The following is a 25,781-nucleotide window of genomic DNA, read 5'->3' as shown; positions in this document are numbered from 1 at the left end:
ATTAATCAGTACTAACATATTTAATTGGTCTACATATTTAAAACAACGTAAATTAGAACAAGTTAATACTTGCCGTTTGTGCCACGCTTGACAAATATCAATTCACTTTTTGAAAAAATCAGTTAATTTTTTGTGTGTGTGTTACTCCTTGGTTTCTCTGCCGCCGAGCAAAATCCCTCAGATTTCTCAACTGCATGAGCTTTACGTAGTCAACATTTTGGGTCTCCAGCCACCTTATGGCAATATCAAAATACTTGATTGCTTCCTGTGCAGATGGGGGGTGGGTGGGTGCAACATCTGTGTCTGCATCACTTTCAACACTTGTGTTACTCCAGTTAGAATTGTCTTCTGCTGCAAATTTGTTCGTTATAGAATTAATTATAGTTTCATCTGACATGTATTCGGCTGTGGGGCAATCATTGTCAGCACAAATCCACTCCTCCATATCATCAAGAGAAACGCCCATCTCAGGACCATGAGTCTGTACAAATTTCTCCCAAACAGCCTCGGCATTAATGACATCAGTTTCACTGAAACATTCGAAGTCACTATCATCATCGCTGTCTCTGTTACTGTTTTGCTTTACGTCAAAGGCAGCTCCAAGACCCTTAATCCAGCACCCCAGGTCTCTTGTAATCGATTTTTTTTTAATGCAACAAACACTTCCTGAAGTTGTTGATCAAAACAAAGCTGGCATGTAATTAGGTTCTCACGGAAGTACTCACGGGTTTCGATGTGACAGTCGATTGACTCTTTTCATGTTTTCAATGAACAGAATATGTTGTGATTATAATGTTTACACTGAAATGGAATTAAAGGATTAGAACGTGACTTTCACACAGGAAGACGTTTAATTGGTGTTTATTTCATTCTCTGTTGCCACCTGTTAGCATTTACCAGAAGTTTTCATTGATCGCTATTTCACCAAACTGTTTATTTACAGTATACTGACAACTATTTATCATAAAAACTTACATAATATAAGATATCTTTAAACAGAGGTCTCGCTAGGATTTTAACACTGGGTCTTTCTGCCTCTGAATTCAATCACTAAATATCAGTACATTTTCTCACTCGGCCGCCAGTCAAAGCCTTTGAATTAGCCGCCTAGCTGTTGCATCATGTTCTTTTTTTTTTTTTAATGTACTCTTATAAAATGGCAACAGTACATCAAAGAGTCTTTCAGTCACTGAATTCTGTCATTGTAAATATCAGCACAGTTAACTGATCAACACATTTTCCCACAAAGCAGGTGGCTGAAACAGGACCGGCAAATCTGTGAATTTTCCCGCGCACCTATTACATGCGTATGGAGGACTCCCGCCTCAGTGATTTTCTGTGTCCCAGATCAAAAATTGGCGTACAAATACACGTAATTAAGCATTTTCGAGATCTCTGAAATTAATTCTTCTTTAGAACTTGCAAATTTCAAAATATGGATTATATTTTTACGGGCATTAATCACCATTTTCGATGATAAAATGAGCAATGTATCAAGGTTTAATTTATCAATTCTTATCATAATTTTTTCATGTTCAGCATATTTTGAAGATATTTTAAATACATTTTCTCTGGAAAAAATCAGGAGCCAAGATGGACACCATCATTATAAGCGGGATCGCGAGTTATCCGGGCACGAGTTATCGAGGGAGCGGTGTACTTGGGATTGTCCTGCTTGATCATAATAATGTCATCATAATACCAGTGCTTCAACCAATGCAAGCCAAATCTATTCAATTAGGTTTGGTATTTTTAAATTGTTAGAATGTTCTTTTTCTTTAATTCTTACTTTGTGTCTGCCTTAACTGGCAGTGTTTATCTTATGCTATATATGTGACTCTATTTATAGACGTAGGTATTCTTAGAAAAATAGTTCTACTTACAGTTCATACAGAAATAAACACAGGTCATTTTGATCACATGGTAACATCTGACCAATGGAAATGCTACTTTCCTTTACCAGCTACTGGCATTGCAATTATTCCTGCTTATTAGTACTAGCTAGCAAGAAACAGATTATTCCTGCAAATTAGTACTAGATAACCAAATATAAAAATAGATTATTTCTGCATATTTGGTCTAGATAAAATGAGATAGATATGCAGATTATTCCTACTTTTTCTATATAAAAAGAAACAGAAATATAGATTATTCCTCTTTACTTGAGCTAGATAATGAAAAACAGAAATAAAGATTATTCCTACTTATTTGTGCTAGATAACGAGAAAGAAATTTTATTATTAATGCCTTTTAGTATTATGTATCACAATATATATATATATAAATAATGTTTATTAGTTCTAGATAACACATGACAGAAATATTGATTATTCCTATTATACTAGCTAATAAAAAGATTAATATTTTTTAATATTTCTGCTTATTAGTGCTAGATAATGAGATCAAAATAAAATAATAATTGAATGGATATGTTAAGTAGTCCAAAATAAAAGGAAAAAACATACTTACAAGTGAGTCTGGCCACACAGATGGATTGTGGTGTACATTGTACAACAAGATGCAGACAAGAGAGCCCTTTGGCACTGTTTTATTGTCAATAATTAAATTCTGTGTCAGCTGCCTCTGAATGAATGGAACTGGAGTGTGTAGTCTCAATCCTTCCTTCACACACATAGTGGTATACTTCAGGTTCTGCAAGTCTTCCCTGTTCAAGAAAAGTAACATATAATGGACTACCTTTGATGTCTTTCCAGAACAATGTTCTTCTCTCTATGTGACATCTGCAGAGCTATTTGGCTGACTATTATTTGTAGGTTCTTTTGTAATCTATATGCAAAACACTTGTGCCATTCAATTTTAACAAATCTTGAAAGTGGGTCACAAAAACCATAAAGGGTTATTTACTGTGTGGGTGTGATTTGGATTTTTTATGTAGCTTTAAAAAAAATTCATTATGATCTCTGCAGTGTGACAGTTTATAGTGATGTCTAGTACTGGGGCATCATGCCGCAGGCATGTAGCATGATGTCCCACCAAGTAACATTATCCTGATACCAGGCCGACCAGTTCTAACACTAACTTCTTAATGATGTGCGCCAAGTGAGACAGCTGTTAGTACCATTTTTCTAAGTCTTTGGTATGATTCATCCTGGGATGTTCAATTTATGCCAATTCAATTTACACTTTCACTATTTATAATGAAGAAATAACATTCAATTTGCACCACTGTGCTCATTTATGTGCCATTGCTGGCACTATGTGCTGTGTGACCTGTGTGCAACTCACATAGATGCATTTAAATTACTTTCAATTTATGCAATAACCTCAGGAATGGATCTATGACGTAAATTGGGCATCAAATGTATACATCTGTCTGTAATAGTCCTGTATGCAGATAATTGAAAGTTTTGTAAAGAAACAATGTTTCTTTTAGTCAATGACCTTGACCTTTGCCCCTATGAATCCAAATATTGATGGGCTTCTTCCTTACCAAAACTGTACGTCATCCATAATGTTTGGTCAAGGTTTGCAACACAGAACTAATGTTACTGTGTGCAAATCAATGTTCTTATTCTTGACCTTTGACCTCAAAATCAATAGGCTTGTCCTTACCACAAAGTACAAGCCATTACAATGATAGGTCCTTGTAGGTGATTTAGAAATAATGTTATTGTATGTAAAATGTTATCCTTTCAACCAAAGTTACTTGACCTTTGACATTTTTGGCCTACAATTGATTTGTTTCTTCTTTAACACAAGTACAAGCAATTCAGCAAGTTTGGAAGATGAAGATGGTGGACAGATCAAGTCATTGTGCTGAAACAAAATAGGTAGCAGACAGATGGATGAACATCATTATGGCAAGTGTATAAGAAGCAATTATCATTTTTTTAAAATAAAACACCTGTACTGTGCACTCAACAATTTCTAGGAATCCAAAATAATTTTTTAAAAAACGTTTAATGTTTTCAACTGATAAGTATTTAAATTATCACTGATATTGTTAAGAAACTCCAACATATCAAACTTAGTAAAAAAAAATAGAATGGCCTTTGACCCTGAAAATAATATCACTGATAAAAGATCAATGAACCTGTCCCAGACATTGTCATGGTATACCCACTTTCAAAGTTTGGTTAAATCTATCATTATTCTTAAAAAAAATTATTAACAAATTGTACTGACTGAAGTGGTATCATTCAAGAAATTCTTCAGATATATCCACAAACTGGGTTTGATAACAATCCACTGATACCTAAAAATGGTGACTGAATGATGACTATCCTCTTGTACATTGGATTAGCAATTAAATACAAGGTCTGGTCAATTTCACTTGTCTATGAACAAGTTACTGTGCTCATAAGTTCAATAAAGGACAAAAATGCAAGCAATCACCTTTGACTTTATCCCAAATAGATATGGTTTTAAAACTTCTTAAGTGCAGAAAAGATGGTGGCCTGTACTGCACCATTTTCATTAAAAACTAAATTAATACTGCATGTAGTTATGTGAATGTCATACGAGGATCTTTAACAAGTTTTTAAATTTTTGCCACTATGGTGCCATGTTTGAGGTCAGATGAGCACCATTTTCATTCAGAACCAGCTAAATGTTGATATAGTGCTTTAGCAAAAATCGCTTGACAATACAACCATGCATGCAGAAGACATAGACATATACAGATTTTCAAGATGGCCACCTGGGCAACCATTTTGTAGTCTGAATCAGCACCATTATAATATAGGAATATTGCAAGAAGAGGCTGTTGTTTTTTAATGTCTGAATAGAATTCCAGTAATGAAAAGAAGTTGTTAAGAAATCTGTGAAACTGCACAGGAATCATTTTTATTTAGAACCAGCTTCATATAATGAAAAGTGTTGCAGTGAAAAATCTATTTCAATAAGACCATCCCTTAATGTGATCACAATACATTCAAGAAGGCCACCACTTCCATGAAGTTGGATGTCTAATCATCAACATTTTATTTATGTCCAACTAGTTATCATAATAGGTCTTTCAGTGACAACCGCATGTCTATGTTATCATTTGAGGAGGAGAAATATCAATAACATTTAAAGATGGGTAACATGGTGGCCAGACTGTAGTTCTACTGGTAATTGGCAACATTTTCATTTAGGACCAACCATGTCACTATGACTACCCATTCAGGAAAAGTAGCAATAACTAGAGTTTCAAGATGGCAGCCATGATGGAGGTCTGACTGACACTTTTCATTAATACACAAAGTTATCACAACTGTCTATTCATGAGAAATAGCAATAACTAGATTTGAAGATAGCAGCCATGTTGGAGGTCTGACACCTTTTTCATTATTACACAATGTTATCACAATTATCTATTCATGAGAAATAGCAATAACTAGATCTGAAGATGGCAGCCATGTTGGAGGTCTGACTGACACCTTTTTCATTATTACACAATGTTATCACAGCTATCTATTCATGAGAAATAGCAAAAACTAGATTTGAAGTTTGATCATCACAATTTTTTCTGGACAAACTTTGTATCATAAAAAGTCTTTATGCTGATCTGACAATTTGTCCTGAGGATGTAGTGTTAAAAGTTTCCAAGACTGCCATCATGGCAGCCATTGGAGATCTGATTGATACTATTTTTATTTAACTATCAACTATGTAACATAAGAAGTCTTGAAGTGAAAACCTGATGTCAATATGACCTGTTTGTTTAGGAAAAGTAGCAAAAACAAGATTTCAAGATTTACTCTATAGTGGCCATATTGGATGTCCACAAGGTACAATCTTCATTGAGGACCAGCTAGACATAATAGGAAGACTGTCAGTGAAAACCTCATGCTATTACAGCTATCCATTTTGGAGACAAGTAAACACCACATATCAATATGACATTTGTTCAAGACAACTAGCAATACATTTTGTAAGATGTCAATCATGGTGGGGATACTGGATGTTGTTAGGACACCAGTTTCATTTTGGGCTAATTCAAACATCTGTTCATAAGTGGTGATACAATCTTCAAGATGTAACAATACTGGAGAAATAGCAATAACATGATTTTCAAGATGGTCACTACAGCAGTCATACTGGATGTCCAATGGACACTATTTTCATCGAGGACCAACCAAACATAAGAAATATTCAATGGAAAATCCCATGTTGCTACAGCTGTCCATTATTGTGACAAGTGAAAACCCATATCAGTAAAGCATATGTTCAAGATGACCAGTAACAAAGATTTTCAATAAGGATAATGGATGTTTTAGGGTATGATTATCATCTAGGACAAATTAGATACCATAATAAGTAGTCTTTTGAAAACCCCATGGTGATAATGACTGTCAGTTACAATTATCAATAACAAGATTTTCAAAATGTCTACTGTGGTGTCCATTATTGGCATCTTTCTCTTCCAGGGACTAACAAAAAACCATAATATGTCTTTGTTCAGTATGAGTAGAGATATGATTATCAAGCTGTCAGGGACTAACTAAATTATCAAGCTGTCAGGGACTAACTAAAAACCAGAATATGTCTTTGTTTAGTAGGAGTAGAGATACGATTATCAAGCTGGTGACTATGACCTCTATAATTTATGTATGAGAGGCAAAAGGGTGATAGGCAAAAAATCCATTGCACAAGCTTTACTGGTTGGGATTCTCAAGATGACTGCCATGCTATCCATACTGAATGTTACAACAGCACCATTTCATTTAGGACCAAGTAGATATCATAAGAAATCTTTTAGTGAAAACCCCATATTGATATGAACATCTTTTTTGAAGCAGAAACAACAAGATTTTCAAGATGTTCATCAGGGCAGAGATATTCTATGTCAGAGAGGTAAGATGGGTTAGCTTAGTTGGAAGAACATCAGAAACATGGTCAAATGGGTCATGGATTCCATTGCCACAGAGGCCTGCCAAGGTCAGCTGCCTTTGTGTGTCCTTGCATTTTACATAGCCATTGTGTTTAAAGTGCTGTTAAAACCAACATTTCCCCCCCAAACTACAAACTATATCAGATCAGCACTTTCTTAATTTAGGACCAACTTGACATGATAAGAAATATTTTAGTGAAAATGCCATGTCAGTACAAACATCTGTTCAGAAGGGGTTGAAAATAAGATATTATTCAAGATGGCAACCATGATGGCCATATTGGATGTCAGATTGGTAAAATTTTCTTTTATGACCAACCAGACTTCACAATAAGTCATATAGTGAAAACACATGTCAATACAACCATCCATTGAAAAGGAGTTGTGATACCATGATTTTCAAGATGCCCAACATTTAGAAGGGGTAAAAAAACAAGATTTTCAATATGGCCACAGAGAGAGTTACCCTTGATGTCCAAGGGGCACCATTTTCATTTAGACCTTAGGATGAGTGTGTTTGTAGTTTCATGGCAATTCTCCCAGTAGTTCAGGAGAAGTGACGATAAGAAAGTGTGATAAAAGATGGATGATGGAAGAAAGACACTGTCTCGTAATCTCCTTTGGTCTTAGATGAGCAGAGCTAACAAATTCTAATTTGAATGTAAACCAATGACATCATAGTGTCCTCAACATGTGCATATACATACTGGATGAGTTAGCTCCCTTTGTCTACATTTGAAACTCTCCTCTGTGGGGATTCTCTCTCTCTCAACATGGTCACCACAAATAAAACACATGTACATGTAAGATCCAATTCTGAGACTGATTTAATAGAAAAAGTGGTAATGATTGATAACACCAGGCATGTATGATGGAATGTTTCTGAAAAAGTAATGATGTTCTAGATGGATTTTAAATGACCTTTCAATTCCATGTGACATGTTATGATTGACACAATTGTATTTAGAGGTGGTTTTATGTGCAAGTTAAGATCAAATGGAACAGGTGCTCTCTGACTGATGTTGTTGTTCTAGTTGTTCTAGGGTTTAATGCCATTTTTCAGCACAAGATAGGCTATACATGGTGGCCAGTATAATGGAACAGTGAGTGCTTTAGACCACTTGGCCACTCTGGGCCCCTCTGACTGATGTATATATTATATCAAATATGGAATATAGAACCTGCCTATTCATGTTTCCTAAAAATCAAATGAATGTTTTTCAAATAACGTTACAGTGCAAAAACTGCACTATGGGTCATATCTCACAGAAGGCATGAAAGATTTTTAAGACTGCTACAAAGAATGCCATATTGGATGTTAGATTGATATGTAAAATATTATGTAAAAACTACTGTCTATATAAACATTTGTTCCAAAGAAATATAAGAAAGAGCATAATTTTTATGATGACAACAATAGGACAGCAACAACAACTCATTTGAGTATAAAAAAGGACATCATTTTCATCTGGAGACAACTCAGTCAAATTCATCATGAATTCCTGCAAATGTTTTATTCAGTTCTCTGGGCGATATAAAAGTAAGAAGAACAGGACTTCAATATAATCACTAGTGCTACCACAGTAATTTTGTTGTTGTTGTTGTAGAGTTTAACGCCATTTTTCAGCACACAATAGGCTATAAATGGTGGCCAGTATTAATGGTGGAAGAAGAACATAGGAAAGCCCTGGAAAGAACCACCGACCCTCGAGAAGCTACTGGCAAGCTTTCTCACATACCCACAATGGCCGAATCTGAGACTCGAACCTATGCAGACAGAGGTGAGATGGCAGTGATCCATTACGGAGAGTGCTTTAGATTACTCAGCCACTTGGGGCCCCGATACCACAGTAAATGTTAATGAGGGCATAATTTATATATAGGATCAAAACACAGGATACAAGAACTGTTTTTCTCATAAACACTCATATCTATATGATCAACTTTTCAGGAGGAGATGTGACATTTTTCACATGGTCAATTCTAACCAAAAAAAAATCCCCAGCAAAACCGACTTAAATGAGTGAAAAAAGCGGAAGTTGTGAGGTTTTATGAGAAAAGTATAATTTATGTCTCAAGAAAGAAAGAAAAAGAAGTGAATTATTAATTTATTATAAATATTTTCATAACACTGGCTCCTGCAAAATCTATGTTGATTCAAATTAAGAACTGAACGAGTTGACATTCATGAAAACCATAAACAGCCATTGTCTGAATTACCACTGAAAGTTCTTTATTTATAAAACATTTGTAGTTATTCATGCTAATATAATCTTCAGAATCAATAGTCAAATTTCAGTACAGGGCCATGAGTGTAACTTGCCAATCTCTCCGGAACAAGTGTATGAGATACATTTTTTGTGAACCATATATTGCTAAAAAACTGTTGAATTTAACTACAGAGATAGATTAAACATTCTTTATTATCAAAATTTAACATTATTATTACCAAAGAATTTCATCTGAGTCTCTCCCAGCTAGAACTTCATCTATCTCTGCTTGTACTTTATGCTGAATATCTGGATGTTCTGCCAAAGAAAACAATGTCCAGGAGAGAGCACTAGCTGTTGTATCATGACCTGCAATTATCATGAAAGGCCTGAGATTAGATACTTTTGTCATAAAGTACCTACTATTCAGCTTAAAGGATTGAGGTTTGATCACTGCTGTTGCGTACTGAAAAAAGTCTGGACACAAATTCATGGTCAGTGGCTCAATGTGTCCACTCATGTGCATGGGCCTTTGGTGATGAGACGGTCAATTTGGTTTCAATTGAATTATAAGAGTTATTTCCCCTTACCACTTTTTAGTATATTGTATAAACCTAAAAGTATGTCATACATCATAAGTATATTTTTTGTATTTAATCCTCTAGTAATGATCCATTGTATATAATTCTATAGTACTGATCCATTTTACTTAATCCTCCAGGACTAATCCATGACAATTTCAGTCTCACAATCAATATCACAAATAGAGAGGTGATGCGACAACTTACACCAGGAAAGCCTTACATAGAGCCTACCATCACAGTAAATGGCCAAGCCCTTGTGATAGTGGACAAGTTCACTTATCTCAGCAGCATACTATCACATGTAGTCCAAAATCATTGTTTTGCTGTCTCAGCTAAATGCATATGAAACATGAACTGTGTACAGACACCATGCCAAGAAACTGAACCATTTTTATATGGATTGCCTGAGGAAACTGGTGAGGATATGATGACAGAAGAAGATCTCAGATACTAAGACGCTAACAAGGGCAGACATTTCAAGCATCCACACTCTGCTGATGAGATCACTGTTGAGACTGGCAAGCCATGTCGCCATAAGAGCATCTACCAAAGAAGATATTCTGTGGTGAACTAAAGGAGTCAAAGTGGTTTCAGGGTGGTCAGAAGAAATGCTTTAAAGATTCCCACATTTCATCCTTGAAACATTTCAACACTGACCCTGAGTCTTGGGAAGATCTCACACAGGACTGCTCTATCTGACAGAGTCTCATCCATACTGGACCTACATATGTTCTGAATGAAGGAAAACTGCAGAGGCAGTGCAGAAACATAATGTAAAAAATGTACAAGCACATACTCTATTGATCAAGTGAATCCAAGCAGCATCACCTGTCAGATGTGCCACAGACAAATCGGCCTAGTCAGCTATTCATGTACTCACAGAAACCAAATCAGTCAGTGATGGCATGGTCATCTTTGAACTCGAAGGATGAACAACAACATATATTAGATGAATATGAACTAAATAGTATAGACAAATACATAAACTATGGAGATTTAAATAAACCTCTCTTCTTTCACTCTATAATAGTTACAAATTAGAGACATGGAAATGAAGGTCAAAAGATCATGCAACCCAGAGCTGCAATAGTGAAAATCATCATATATCACTACTCACATCGCTACTCATGAATAGCAAATTATTGAATGTAATATTATTCCACTCAAGCAAGATTTTTAATACTTTATCATCTGAGATACTGGTTCTGCATTGTCTCATTCCAAAATACTTCGTGTGAACTTTGTGAATGATTAGGTGAAATGTACACTTTAATAAATACTCAACCATGATCATGTAACCTTCTTTTTGTTATCAGATTAGCAGATTTCATCAACAAAGCAATTGATTTTAGTTATGTCATTCTTTTCTTTCATTAGCCTCTTCATGCTGTGCCCAAATACCTAGCCCCATCTTCCCTAGTATGGGTCATCAACTCTTATATAGCATTATAAGGTAGTGTCAGAGTGGGCCATTGCAATGAAGAATTTCTGTCATTCTGAATGATTTTTAAAAAAACAGGCTTTAGATTTTATTCAAGATTAGCTTGCATTTGGAATGTGTAGTTTAAGCAATGATTATTCCTTCTTTCTATGCATTTCAGTCTTTCAAAACCAAAATCTTATCCATTTTAACTGAGAACCCTGCTCATACAGTCATATGACCTTCATAAACGGCTGGCAAACATATTGCCCAATCAAAAATATAGTAATTTACAAATGTAGAGTTGCTTGTAAATCCTGCCATAAGCTTTGTTTTGCTAAAAGGGTAAGTGTTGGAGCGCAGGAAGGACTGTGCAATTACACTGTCTGAAGTTCTAATTGGCAAGTTTAATCTGGGTTTACAAATTCTGATCAGAAGACATAGGGGTAGGAGGTCTACTACCTTTATCATTATGGTGTAAGAAGTTTGTACAGAGTGACAAAGCTTAACCTAAAGTGCACTGGAAACTCATTGGTAAATAAATGTAGTCCCCAGAATTTAATATCGTGTACAAAATTTCAGATCAGTATCACATGACCATTTATGTCAAATCCCATTGCAGAAAAAATCCGTCGTTTGATAACAATTGGAATCACTGATTTTTTTAGGACACAAACTGCATTTTGTGCTAAACTCTTTTAGAATCTCCCTGCATACAAAATGCAATTAAATTGTGCAATTCTGCTACTGATGAGATTTGTAATTTTCAAGCTGTGCAAACGTCATGCCATTTTGATTGTGTATAAGCACCTGTAAACTCAAAAATTAACAACACAATATTTTGGTTTTAAAACTTAACATTGATTGAAGAGCAATAATAATAACTAGAAAGAAAAAAAAATGGAGGTGGGGGAGATGAAACAAAAAAAGAGAACAAATCATGAAAGGATAACAAACTTGCATGTGTATGTCTGTCACATATATTAGCCATAAAACTCAAATTATTTAAATAAGTTGTGTGTGTGTGTGTGTGTGTGTGTGTGTGTGTTTGTGTGTGTGTGTATGTAAAAGAGTAGTGTGTGCAAATTTCAGATCTTTAACAACTTCATCACCTTCAAAAAGGAAAGTATCCACTTCATTCCTGATCTCCAGTTGACTGAGACCCTGTCCATTTTCATCTTTAGCAATCAGAAGAATATCCAGAAAATCTAGACATTTCTTTGAACCAGTCTGCTCTGTTTTTTTGTTCTTTTCCTATAAAAGAAAGAAAACTGATCATATCTTCATCTATGCCTTAACAAGTTAATCTTCTCATTCACAAAAGTCTGATTTTCATGTCAATAAATTATTTCTTTAAACAAACATCTATTTTAAGACCAAACTCAAAAGTTGCCACATCTGTTGTTAATGAAAATAATGACATTGGTGTTAGTGTTAGCATTGGTCTATCACCATTGCTGGGATAGCCATGCCCAGTGCCTGCTTATTACCATAGCACATCATGTAAAAAGAAAGTATTTATGCTTGACACTTACTTGATTACTCCTTGAATATCAGTGTTGTTTCTTTAGTGCATACTGGCAATTGAATAAAAACTAACTAAAAAGTCAAGCTATGATGATTTGAATTTATACATGACGCAGTGATGGACATTTGGTTTTGAATATCCAACAATCTGCCAGTGTGCTAATCAGTCAGGTCATTCTCAGACCTTTGCCAACAACATCATACATCAGTAGTCCATAGTTAATGACACATGCTCCCTGTCTCAAAGTCAATGTTGGTCTGTAGATACTGACACATATTATGTTTAGAGTGACTTACAGCGATATGTTCAATGTGTAAGGTGGTGACAGTGATGGGGAGTGTATATGTGTGTTGAAAAATGGTGATGTCATTGGTGTTGTTGAGGAGAATAAGGCATATTAGTTGCCGTGGTGATGGTGATGTCATTGGTGGTGTTGTGGAGAATAGGGCATATTAGTTGCTGTGGTGATGGTGATTTTCCCTTATTTATTAGGATAGTTGATATTAAACATTGGCTCTTAAAATTGGTTCATTAAAAATACATTAAATCCTAAAATTGTTTAACATGTAAAATTATAAAAACTAGTTACCAATTCTCTTCTGCGTTTGCTGATGATATCTTCTGCCACTTTGTGTACAAATTCTGAATGCTTTTTAAAGCGTCTGCCATCAGGGGTTAAAAAGTACAGGAAATCAGGATGCACCCAAAATTTGCTGGAAGAGTAACATCATCTACAGATCCCCTGATAAAGCAATGTGACTAACTATTCAAAGTGAGTATGGAATACTGTGACAGATTTTGCCCCTTACATTGCCATTTACTTTTTTTTCATGTCACTATTACCATTGGTTCCCACACTTTTCTAAAGATAAATTTCCAGGGTTTTTCCAAGATGAAATTAATTTTCTCAAGGTTTACATATGACTATTACTGAATGGAATTGAGGAACATTTTAGTTTATAAAATATGCATTTTCTAAATCTAAAGATGGTTCTCTTTCAAGATTCTCCAAAACATCTAAGCCAAAAAAGATGATCACGTACAAAACCACAAAATGTATCACATGCAAACAAGTTTAATTATATTCCTATAAAATGGTATGTAAAGTCATTTCAATGTACAAAAAAACTCTAACTTTATTTTGCTGACCTGCATTATATTGCACAGTGGGAACAACACAATGAACATAATTTAGTTTTGTTCCTTTCAAACCTTTAATTCTAAAGAATTCTAGAGCAGTATTTATATATGCATTTTATATAAAGTAAACATTTCCTATTACAGTATATGAAAAAACAATATTTGTCTTGCTATGTCTCAAAGACTGGTATCTTGAAATATCAGGTGCAATATCTGTCATACTATGCCTCAAAGACTGGTATCTTGAAATATCAGGTGCAATATCTGTCATACTATGCCTCACAGACTGGTATTTTGAAATGCCAGGTGCAATATCTGTCATTCCCTGCCTTAAAAAAGACTGGTATCTTGAAATATCAGGTGCAATATCTGTCATACAATGCCTCACAGACTGGTATCTTGAAATATCAGGTGCAATATCTGTCATACTATGCCTCATAGACTGGTATTTTGAAATATCAGGTGCAATATCTGTCATACTATGCCTCAGAGACTGGTATTTTGAAATATCAGGCACAATAGCTGTCATTCCCTGCCTTAAAAAAGACTGGTATCTTGAAATATCAGGTGCAATATCTGTCATACAATGCCTCACAGACTGGTATCTTGAAATATCAGGTGCAATATCTGTCATACTATACCTCAAAGAATGGTATTTGAAATATCAGGCACAATATCTGTCATTCCCTGCCTTAAAAAAGACTGGTATCTTGAAATATCAGGTGCAATATCTGTCATACTATGCCTCAAAGACTGGTATTTTGAAATATCAGGTACAATATCTGTCATACTATGCCTCAAAGACTGGTATCTTGAAATATCAGGTGCAATATCTGTCATACTATACCTCAGAGACTGGTAATTTGAAATATGTCACAATATCTGTCATTCCCTGCCTTAAAAAAGACTGGTATCTTGAAATATCAGGTGCAATATCTGTCATACTATGCCTCAGAGACTGGTATCTTGAAGTATGTCTTGTATGCCTATTTTAGTAATATTCTCTTATTAATCTGACTAGAACTATTTACACAAGAGACATTAGTTTAATCAGACTGTCAGATAAAATGTTCTCATTGACTGTAATCAATAACATGAGTCCCTTGAAGGGATAGACACTCTACTGGATGAAAAGAATTTCCAGGAATCCTAGAGAAGACCATTTCTTCTTTGTAACTGCTGAGTGTTGTTAATACTATCTGTGACATTCTTGAGCAATAATAAAATTTTCAAAGATGACAACTGTAATGGCCACTGGATGTAACACTGGCACCATTTTTCATTTAGGACCAACTAGAGATTATGAGAAGTCCTTTGTTGATATCATTAACCATCCAAATCCAGGAAAACTAGATTTTCTCAATGACCATTGTGGCAGCCATACTGGATGTAAGATTAGGCCCAACTAAATGTCATAACAGTTTTTTTGGGGGTGACAACCTCCATGTCAATATGACCATTCAGGTGGAGCAGTGATGACATTATTTTCAAAATGATAACTATGGCAGCCATAGTGGATGTCAGAAAAACATTATTTTCATTCAGGACCAACCAGATGCTGAAAGAAGTCTTCTGGTGAATACCCCATATCAATATAACTTTTCATTTAGGAGGAGAAGCTGGCAGCCACATTCTGTGTCAGATCAACATTATTTTCAGTTTTAACCAACCAGACATGTAGTTTACTTTTGCTGAAAACCACATGTCAATATGACTTCTTGTTTTAGAGAAATAGCATTTACCAGATTTTCAAGACAGCTTCCATGGTGGTCTTATTGGATGTCAGATTGCCATCCTTTTCATTCAGGAGCAATTAGATATCCCAGGAAGTCTTTAAATGCGTGCAGATATGACCAGCCACCCTGGAGGAGAGTTTTAAGATGGCTGCCATGGTCGCCATACTGAATGTAAGGTCAGCACCATTTTCAAATAAGATCAACTAGAAACCATAAGAATTCTTTTGGTGAAAAGCTAATGTCAATACAACTTTACATTTAGGAAAAGTAGTGAAAATGAGATGATTATGATGGATGCCATTGTGGCCATGTTCAATGTAATATCTGGACTGTTTTCATTTAGGAAAGTGACTGGAGTGGTTGCCATACTGAATGTCCCAGTGGCACCATTTTCATTTAGGACCAACCAGACCATGTTGTGAATGTATGTATAAAGTTTCTCGGCAGTTCCTCAAGTAGTTTAGAGGGTGTAGTGATAACAAACTTGTGCTAATGGAAGGACAGATGATGGATGTTGGACAACAGGCCATCGCATAAACTCTTTGAGTCTATGACAAGTAGAGCTACAAATGACTGTTGTATATGGTACAGATTTTGATATCATAAAATTTATGGTACATCGCAAAAGTTTTTGCAAAAATTTCATAGTTATAAGTTACTTAATTTTGAAACACTAGATTATGGGTCATTTATTTGCATTGGAATGGAGATCTACAAGTGCGGTAGTACTCTTTAACTATTGATGCAGCCATTTATGTTGTTGTTATGGTTTTGTTCTTTTGTCTTCTTTATTTGGGATATTTGTAGAGGTTAATACATAAAATTACGTACCAGCAAATGTGCCAACTCTGCAAATCCACAAACTTAAGGTAACCCATGAAAATGGTTTTTTTTAAAAAATTATTTACAAAACCATGAAAACTGAGACCCATGAAAAGACTAAAGTATCACTGCAAATATAAAATGAAGTTGTGATTGTGTTAACAGAGAGACACCAAAGAACCAATCTTACTATATTAGGAGCTGCATATGAAAAATGTAGTCATTAATTGGTGAAATAACAGGATTTTAGCTTTCTCAGTAAAATTTGTGAAACATATTAGAGGACCCTTGAGATGAATAATCTTCAATTTGAAAGACTTAAGTTGATGGATGTTTTTTTATTCTTGTTTTCCAGATGTATTGGGTTAATATTGTGAATTTGGATAATTTAAATAGTTATTTTCTTTATTACATCCATGGCAAGAACTTTTCTTGTCCATTTGGTGACTCAATGCATACATTATCTCTTTACCTCATCTCTCTAATACAATATCACAAATCTGGCTCATTTTTGTTCCATTCTATGTTACTGCTGCAGATTAGTCATTATCTTCCAGATATTTTTTTCTTAAGAAATATGATATCAAACACATGTACACTTTATCAGTCACTGAACTGGAAAATATGGCATACATACTACATCTTGGCTAACAGGATGGTTTGATTGTACACAACAACTCTCTTCTCTTTTTTCAAAAGCATTACTGTTAAGAAATCATTCTTTAGCTACAGTAATATCAAAAAGTGTTAGGTAAATTTGAAATCTTACAAGTATGTAACAATGGATTCAATTACGTAACAATGGATACAAGTATGTAACAATGGATACAAGTATGTAACAATGGATTCAAGTATGTAACAATGCATACAAGTATGTAAAAATGGATACAAGTAGGTAACAATTGATACAAGTATGTAACAATGGATACAAACAGGAACTAGTTATTTGGCATCAAGAGATGCTAGAAAATCTCAAGTTCTTGAAAATCAGCTGCAACATTTTGACTTTTTCTGCATTGTTGAAGCAAAATGCACAGATATAGCTGTGCAAGAAAGTCAAAATAAACCTGTTTTGTCTGCCAATCAACAAAAAAATGTGCTTTGTATAAAATCAGGGTACTGAAAATGGGCATTATATTGATGTAAACACTGTTTGATATAAACAATATCTCTTACATTTCAATTTGCTGGCAAGATAGCAAGATACCTAGACATAACATTCTAACACCAAACAAATTTATAAAAATCTGAATAACTGTGTCAGAAATTCTATTGGTGCTATCATTTATGACTTGCATCGTGAATTAGGTCAACAAATATACTTTTCTCGTACGGTCAAACATGGTCAAGAACTTACAAGATTAGCATGCAATTTATTTGATTTTGGAATGTAACTTACAACTCAGATTTTTCACCCTATACATGCTGAAAATTAATTTGAAAATTTCCTGCTCTCTTGATGAACAACTTGGGAACATCCTCAACAGTTTGCTTCATTATTTTAGTTTTTAATTTTACTTATGATCAATGAACTAGAGATCAGTGTTTTGCAAATGACATATCCACCAACTTTAAGTTTTGTTTACTATTGCTGGAAATTTTAAGATTTATTACTGACATAATACTTATTTTATGACATAAAATTCTGTACAATTTATGGATTTGCTGTTGTTGATTTGGTGCTTTTATGGCACTGCAAAACAATTAGGTTATTTAGTGCCAAGGCAATTGGAGTAAAGTGCCTTGCCCAACGACAAAACACATTAGCCAATCCAGGCTGATCCGATGATAGGATTCAAATCTGCACCCTTCTTGTCACAAGTCTGAAATACTATCACCTGAACCACTGAATCTACTGTACCATGTATGGAAATCAAATTGGTACGACTTGACTTTGCAATAAAGAAAAACTAAGCTAACAACTTCTTGCAGGCCATTACTTACAAAAACCTCTCAGTAATAAGCTGATTCATCTCTCGAACTGCACAGACATAGGGATGAGTACTTCTGCAAAAAACAATGAAAATCAAGCAACAAGTTGAAGGTAGACCGCCAGAAAAAGGTACTACTTTTAAATGGCTGTTATATACACAGGCTTAAATGATAGCATCTTAACTGCATGCTGGCAATAATTTTCTAAGGTCTGAACATTTGATTTTCACAGGTCTGAACAGTGTATTATATTTGGTTTTCACAGGTTTGAATGATCTATCTTATTAAGTTAAAATACTTGTGAGAAAATAATTACAAATTTTGAACCTGAAGGTTTCAAATTTTTACTGATTATTCTGAAAAACTAAATTCTATTTTCTGCTGCTTTTATGAATTGGTTTTGAATGAACAACTGTACAAAAAATGTTTTGAAGTGGTACATATTAATTCTGATAGGTGAGAATATAACATGGTATGAAATTCATTACTCCAAAACAGCTGAAACCAGCAAAATTACTGCAGTATCACTAATATTTCATGGGTACTGAATTTCATCAATTTCACTGTTGCCTGGAGCTAAAAATTTAAAGACCCATTGAAAATTTAGCCACATATGATAATGATGATCGCAGGCCCTAACCCCACAATACCATTTTGTCATTGTGTTTCATTCCTGGATATCAGCAAAGCTACCCGAAAAATCAATGCCAATTCCGTAATCTAGTAACAGAATATAAGCTTTCACATATGTTTATTTTAACCCTTTAAAAAATGAATTATACTGCATTTTATATTGTTTGAATGTATGTGTATCTATATGGTATCAAGAAGCTGCAGTTTCCACTCTGCTTTAAATTCATGTTATGACATAAGTAAGAATAGAGATATACACGAAAAAGCCATATGAAAATGAAAGAATAATAATTATAGGTTACTGCATTTGTATGGGAAAATATAAACGAGTTTTTTGGATGGAATACTGCACGACCTTGGGAGTGCAGTATATCCATCCAACAAAGCAAGTTCATATTTTCCAATACAAATGCAGTAACCTTTTTATTATATGCTCATTTTCTTTTTCTACCTAATACTTAATTACATCAACAAAATACACTACAAGAAACAAAGTAACTGAATGTATGACATATTCCAAACTAAATACACAAGTGCAGATTCATCATTACACAACAACAACATTATTACTGCACACATAACTCCACCCAATTAAATTTGAACTTAGTCGCGCACTCTACATAACTTTGAAAAGTGTCTAGTTAAAATTTAAATTTGGAGTCACATTGTGAATGAATGCGAATTGCAACAACTTTTCCATCTGATCTGGAATGAATAGATTTTGGTATTTTTGTTGATTCTATGAAATTTCGTGATTATGGACTGGATTCATATGTGACAATTCCACATGAAATACATCGGACTGAAGAAGCGAGGGAGAAGTGTGTTCACATCTGCAAATGTGTTTCTGTTTCTGTCACTGAATGTCTGAAATCATAATGTGGGAAAAATATGAAGTCTTTCAATTGCAATTATTAAAAAGACGTTATGGAATTTAATGCTTATTTCATTTTGAGTGCAGTAAGGAGAATGTAATTGCACTTATATTCAAAATTACAGTACAATTTCGACATGTGTAATCAAGATTGAGAACCTATTACATGGCCTATTGTAATTTGTTTTTGTAGAACTAAGAAAATTTACATTTTGAGAAAATTCAGGATGTAAAACTGTAAGTATATTTTTTTGCCATTCTTATTACCAGCTAAAGAAGACAGTTTATGCCTTGTCACTTGCATGTTATTTGTAAGGACTCTTTCTGGCGTTTACTGTATAGCTAGCCTAAATCCGAAACATTGTAGCAAAAAAGTTAATGCGGAATGTGCCAAAGCAGCTGGTATATGGCAGTCCATGAAACATCTGTTTTACTTCATTCAGAAACAAATTTAATCAACCAAAACATAAAGCGCCTACTACGTGAGTGTACATGATTTGTTTACAAATCAGAAGTGCTAGCATCTGCATTCATTGATTGTTTACAATAGAAAGTAGTTCCTTTATGAATACAATATGAAGTTGTGCACGAGTTCAGCATCGTAAAGTATTGAATGATTCTGACAATGCAAAGTTAACGGAGAAAAAAATGAGCATGTAATAATAATAAATGATACAAGTATAAGAAAATCAGTTTTAATACTTATTAAAATCAATTCTTCATTCAAGTGAAACTTGTCAAAAAATATAAATTCTTATGAATGCAAATCTCCATTTATTCATGCATGCATAATTCCAATAAACAACATGACTGTAAAATACTATAACTACTGCTTGAAGCACAATTACTCTAGGCATATATACTAATTATGGAGAGTACTGAAGATCACTCTAGGCATATATACTAATTATGTAGAGTACTAAAGATCACACTAGGCATATATACTAATTATGTAGAGTACTAAAGATCACACTAGGCATATATACTAATTATGGAGAGCACTAAAGATCACACTTCACAGAACCACTGAATCAACAGCGTGCCAGTCAAGTTTTGCTGAGATTATTAAAATTAAACTAGTATAGCATTCTCAAAGCCACATATAATTAGGTCTGATCTTTCACATATTTATGTGTGACCTTCAATTATCCATTCAGCATGAATCAACTTGATTGATGAAGCTTTAAGTTGAAATTTCTTGTACATAAGGCAGGCACAAAACAAAAAAAGGTGTGATTCATTGGTTTTCATTTAAAACTGCAGTGACTGCTATTGGTTGCTGGCATTGTTTTTTGCCTTTGTATGTTTTGCTTGGGGTATTTATACAGTTAGTCAATGAAATTATATACCTAAAAATATACAACTTAACAAGCAAAACTTGGAATTTGAGTCTACATAAATTACTTTTTTTTAAATACCAAATCACGAAAAATTAGACCCATGAAAATAAATGGTACTATTGTCAATATATAGCATCTAAGGTTCTATGAGGTATAATTTTGAAAGCTTCATCAGTATTTTGCAAAATGTTTATTTTGGCTCTTGAATAAGTTGTATGCCCCACCCTGCAAACTTGACCACGACATTCATACCTATCATGTTCTACTATGTATCTTGAGAAACATGATTTAAAAATTTGGATACATTTTAATGACTAAGAGAATAATGTCAATTTAAAAGAAAAGAACATATGAAAAGTTTAAAACGTATCAAGGAATTATATATACAAGTAACAAGAATGAAGCAAAAAGGTTACCCTGTTCTTTGGCAGTCTATGTCACAAGAAAAAGCACATTTCAATATGACGTCCAAAGTAAACAGGCTAATTTCTGAACAAAGCTCCCAGTACTGTGAAACTCCATTTCTTGTGAACTGTGAAATTTTATCCTGTAATTCAGTTAAAATATTTAATTAAAAAATGCTTATAAATTTAACTACATCATTCATGAATATAAAATATCTAAATTATACATCATTAAGATTGATTTGACAGCCATATTTATTTAGGTTTAGTTTCTTTCCAGTTTTTTTTTAGGTACAAAGGTGAATAATACAAAACAACATCTATTCTAAGATGTACAAATTGCAGGATTTGCACTTATTTCTCAAAATCTGCACCCAAAAAATTAACTGTATGCAAAAAAATTGCATATCATATTGGCAAATCCCATCTTTTATTTAACTTCACAAAATCTCATTTGTACTTTGAAAATGTCCACCCTTTTTCAAAATAGAAAATCCTCCCTCCTTTTCTTAAAAGCCTGACAAAGAAGTACAATTTTTTTTTATTTGATAATCATTGTCCATTTTTTTTTTACACAAAACATAACACTCAATTGCAAGCCTCAAAATCTGCTGGAAACTGCTTATAATGCACAGAACCTTTCAAATAATTCAAAACAGTTGAAATATTCTGAATCTGATAAACAGTGAAAGCAATGCAATACACAAGGAAATATTGTTGGTAAACTATAAATGAATTTTAATCTTTTACAGCTAGGCAACATAACAGAACAATCTTTGCTGTTGCCTTTGTTATGTATATTTAATATTCTGTATTGTCTGTGGGCTTTTTTCAATGGTTGTCTGTCATGTGTATATGTATTTTGTACTTGACCATTGTCCAAAATCGTTAATGGTATACCTGACCAATGACATTTATTTTGTAAAAAACATAACACACGGCAAATATTTCTCTAAGAGTATAGATTAAGTATTCAGCTCATTATCAATGGAAGTAATCATGATTACTTGTATCTCAATGTAGGATACTCGTTTTTTTTAAATTGTTAATTCCTAAACTTGCTGACAACTGTGAATGTTTAGGAAGGAAACTGACCTACATCCTGGCTCTATTATTGTGTCTTAGCTTTATATATAATGTTTTGTTTAGTTGAAAATTTACTTATCTTGCCTTAACATCCGAAGCAGAATCAGTCTTATTGTTGTGTTCCATTTTTAATTTGGGTGGATTTATTTATTCAAATTATTATTCACTGAAATTACAAAGAGCTCAACAATACTCTTGGACTAAAACATTAATTTGCAATTATGGTTAATTCTAACACATCAAAAGACTTAACACATCACCACATTCCAAGTCATTGGCAAATGTGCACATCTGAGATTACAGGCACATCTACACATTCAATACCAGAATTTATTTGGAATACCACTTGATTTCAATTGGAACTTCATCCATTTGTCTCATGATATAACTTTTAGGACTATTTGGGATTTAATTCACAACACTGTAAATTCTTTTTAAATTTTCACTTTGTATTCTAAGAAAATAAATTATTTGTTGAATTTTACAAAATTGTGGCTTACTTCTGTTACTTAATTTAATTCCAGAGAGTTTTAACACCCCGCATCACAAGGCTAAAAATTCAAAATTTAAAGTGGTCTTTTACTTCAGCAAAAACTGTTCTTCTTTTTTTTACAATGAAATTTAAAATCTAGGATCAAATTTGAGCTCTTAGTTACATAATTTCTATTATCAAGCATAAAATATTCCAAAACAATGAAAGGTAAAAATTACTAAAGTTCTTGATGGATGAACTATTCCATCCTGTGAGCCCTTTTGCATACCATGCTGGTCAGACAATAATCCATTGATGGTGAATCATATGATAATAAGTTTACACAACATCAACAAAAGGTTAATGGACTTTAAAGGTTAACGCATTAATGATTGTTAACAGATTAAAAGTTAATGCATCAATGGGTATGAAAAGATTAAAGTTATGTACTGATGAATGGCAGCAGTTTAAAGGCTAATGCACTTATTAGTAAACAGATTAAAGGTTAATACACTGATGGATGGTGAAAAGTTTAAAGGTTCATGTATTCATGGCTGGTAAAGAGTGTAAAGGTTAATGCCTTGATGGTTGGTAAACAGTTTAAAGGTTAATGCCTTGATGGATGGTATACAGATTAAAGGTTAATGCATTGATGGTTGGTAAACAGTTTAAAGGCCAATGCATTGAAGGATGGTAAAAAGTTTAAAGGCTAATGCATTGATGGATAGTAAACACTTTAAATGTTAATGCATTGATGGATGGTAAACAGTTTAAAGGTTAATGTATTGATGGATGGTAAACAGTTTAAAGGTTAATGCCTTGATGGATGGTATACATATTAAAGGTTAATGCATTGATGGCTGGTAAACAGCTTAAAGGTTAATGCCTTGATGGATGGTATACAGATTAAAGGTTAATGCATTGACAGTTGGTAAACAGATTAACGGTTAATGCCTTGTTGGGTGGTATACAGATTAAAGGTTAATGCATTGATGGTTGGTAAACAGATTAAAGGTTAATGCCTTGACGGATGGTAAACAGTATAAAGGTTAATGCATTGGTGGTTGGTAAACAGATTAAAGGTTAATGCCTTGATGGATGGTAAACAGTTTAAAGGTTAATACATTGATGGTTGGTAAACAGATTAAAGGTTAATGCCTTGACGGATGGTAAACAGATTAAAGGTTAATGCCTTGACGGATGGTAAAGAGTGTAAAGGTTAATGCCTTGATGGATGGTATACAGATTAAAGGTCAATGCATTGATGGTTGGTAAACAGCTTAAAGGTTAATGCCTTGATGGATGGTATACAGATTAAAGGTTAATGCCTTGACGGATGGTAAAGAGTGTAAAGGTTAATGCCTTGACGGATGGTATACAGATTAAAGGTTAATGCATTGATGGTTGGTAAACAGCTTAAAGGTTAATGCCTTGATGGATGGTATACAGATTAAAGGTTAATGCCTTGACGGATGGTAAAGAGTGTAAAGGTTAATGCCTTGATGGATGGTATACAGATTAAAGGTTAATGCATTGATGGTTGGTAAACAGTTTAAAGGCCAATGCATTGAAGGATGGTAAAAAGTTTAAAGGCTAATGCATTGATGGATAGTAAACACTTTAAATGTTAATGCATTGATGGATGGTAAACAGTTTAAAGGTTAATGTATTGATGGATGGTAAACAGTTTAAAGGTTAATGCCTTGATGGATGGTATACATATTAAAGGTTAATGCATTGATGGCTGGTAAACAGCTTAAAGGTTAATGCCTTGATGGATGGTATACAGATTAAAGGTTAATGCATTGACAGTTGGTAAACAGATTAACGGTTAATGCCTTGTTGGGTGGTATACAGATTAAAGGTTAATGCATTGATGGTTGGTAAACAGATTAAAGGTTAATGCCTTGACGGATGGTAAACAGTATAAAGGTTAATGCATTGGTGGTTGGTAAACAGATTAAAGGTTAATGCCTTGATGGATGGTAAACAGTTTAAAGGTTAATACATTGATGGTTGGTAAACAGATTAAAGGTTAATGCATTGATGGATGGTAAACAGTATAAAGGTTAATGCATTGGTGGTTGGTAAACAGATTAAAGGTTAATGCATTGATGGATGGTAACAGTTTAAAGGTTAATGCATTGATGGGTGATAAACTGATTAAAGGTTTGTGCCTTGATGGTTGGTAAACATTAAAGTTTAATGCATTGATGGGTGGCAAACAGATTAAAGGTTAATGCATTGATGGACTGCAGTTTCATATTACTTTATGAATAACATTATTATTTTTGTATTGGAATAGTATGGAAGTGTGACTCGTATATGAAGGCAAAATGTCAAAACACATCTCTGATGCAGGGAAGGATCAGCCTTCTGTGAAGTGATTCAAGCCCAGCAAAATTAAATTTTAGGAGTCCTGGTTGACAGAGTGTGGCTTTGTGAAGTGCAGCAGCAAGAAGGAGCATTTTATTATTTGCCCACACTGTAAACATCATGTCAACATTTAGCTATTTCGGAGTGCATGATATCCATTGACAAAGTATCACCCAACTTCAGAACAATGCATGAACGGAGAGCTCAAAAGTAATTACCATGCTTAAACATAATAACTTGTCTATCCACTGCATGTTTGACACTTCCCTCAGCAATACATATGCAGAGAGATCATTTTCTAAACCAAGATCTTCTGAGATCACTGATGACTGCAAAGATGAATTCTAATTATACCTGTATCACCATCAAACTCCCATTAAACTGTT

General features: G+C 33.9%; 1 protein-coding gene across 6 annotated transcripts in view; it reads right to left on the bottom strand.

Annotated features, from left to right (window-relative positions):
* LOC149775732 (cytochrome P450 4F2-like) overlaps positions 1-25,781 on the bottom strand; it is an 88,776-nt gene that overhangs the window by 40,521 nt on the left and 22,474 nt on the right. For all 6 annotated transcript variants that reach the window (XM_089943737.1, XM_089943736.1, XM_089943733.1 and 3 more), the window contains 6 exons: positions 21,474-21,604; positions 18,223-18,285; positions 13,170-13,293; positions 12,165-12,306; positions 9,288-9,417; positions 2,470-2,665 (listed from right to left, as the gene is read on the bottom strand). In XM_089943737.1, coding sequence (XP_089799863.1) covers positions 2,470-2,665; positions 9,288-9,417; positions 12,165-12,306; positions 13,170-13,293; positions 18,223-18,285; positions 21,474-21,604 — 786 coding nt within the window. The remainder of the gene's footprint in view (positions 1-2,469; positions 2,666-9,287; positions 9,418-12,164; positions 12,307-13,169; positions 13,294-18,222; positions 18,286-21,473; positions 21,605-25,781) is intronic.

Source organism: Sinohyriopsis cumingii, chromosome 19 (assembly GCF_028554795.1).
Source record: "Sinohyriopsis cumingii isolate HCF-2022 chromosome 19, ASM2855479v2, whole genome shotgun sequence".
Classification (NCBI taxonomy): domain Eukaryota; kingdom Metazoa; phylum Mollusca; class Bivalvia; order Unionida; family Unionidae; genus Sinohyriopsis; species Sinohyriopsis cumingii.
This window is presented reverse-complemented; position numbering and strand designations above follow the sequence as displayed.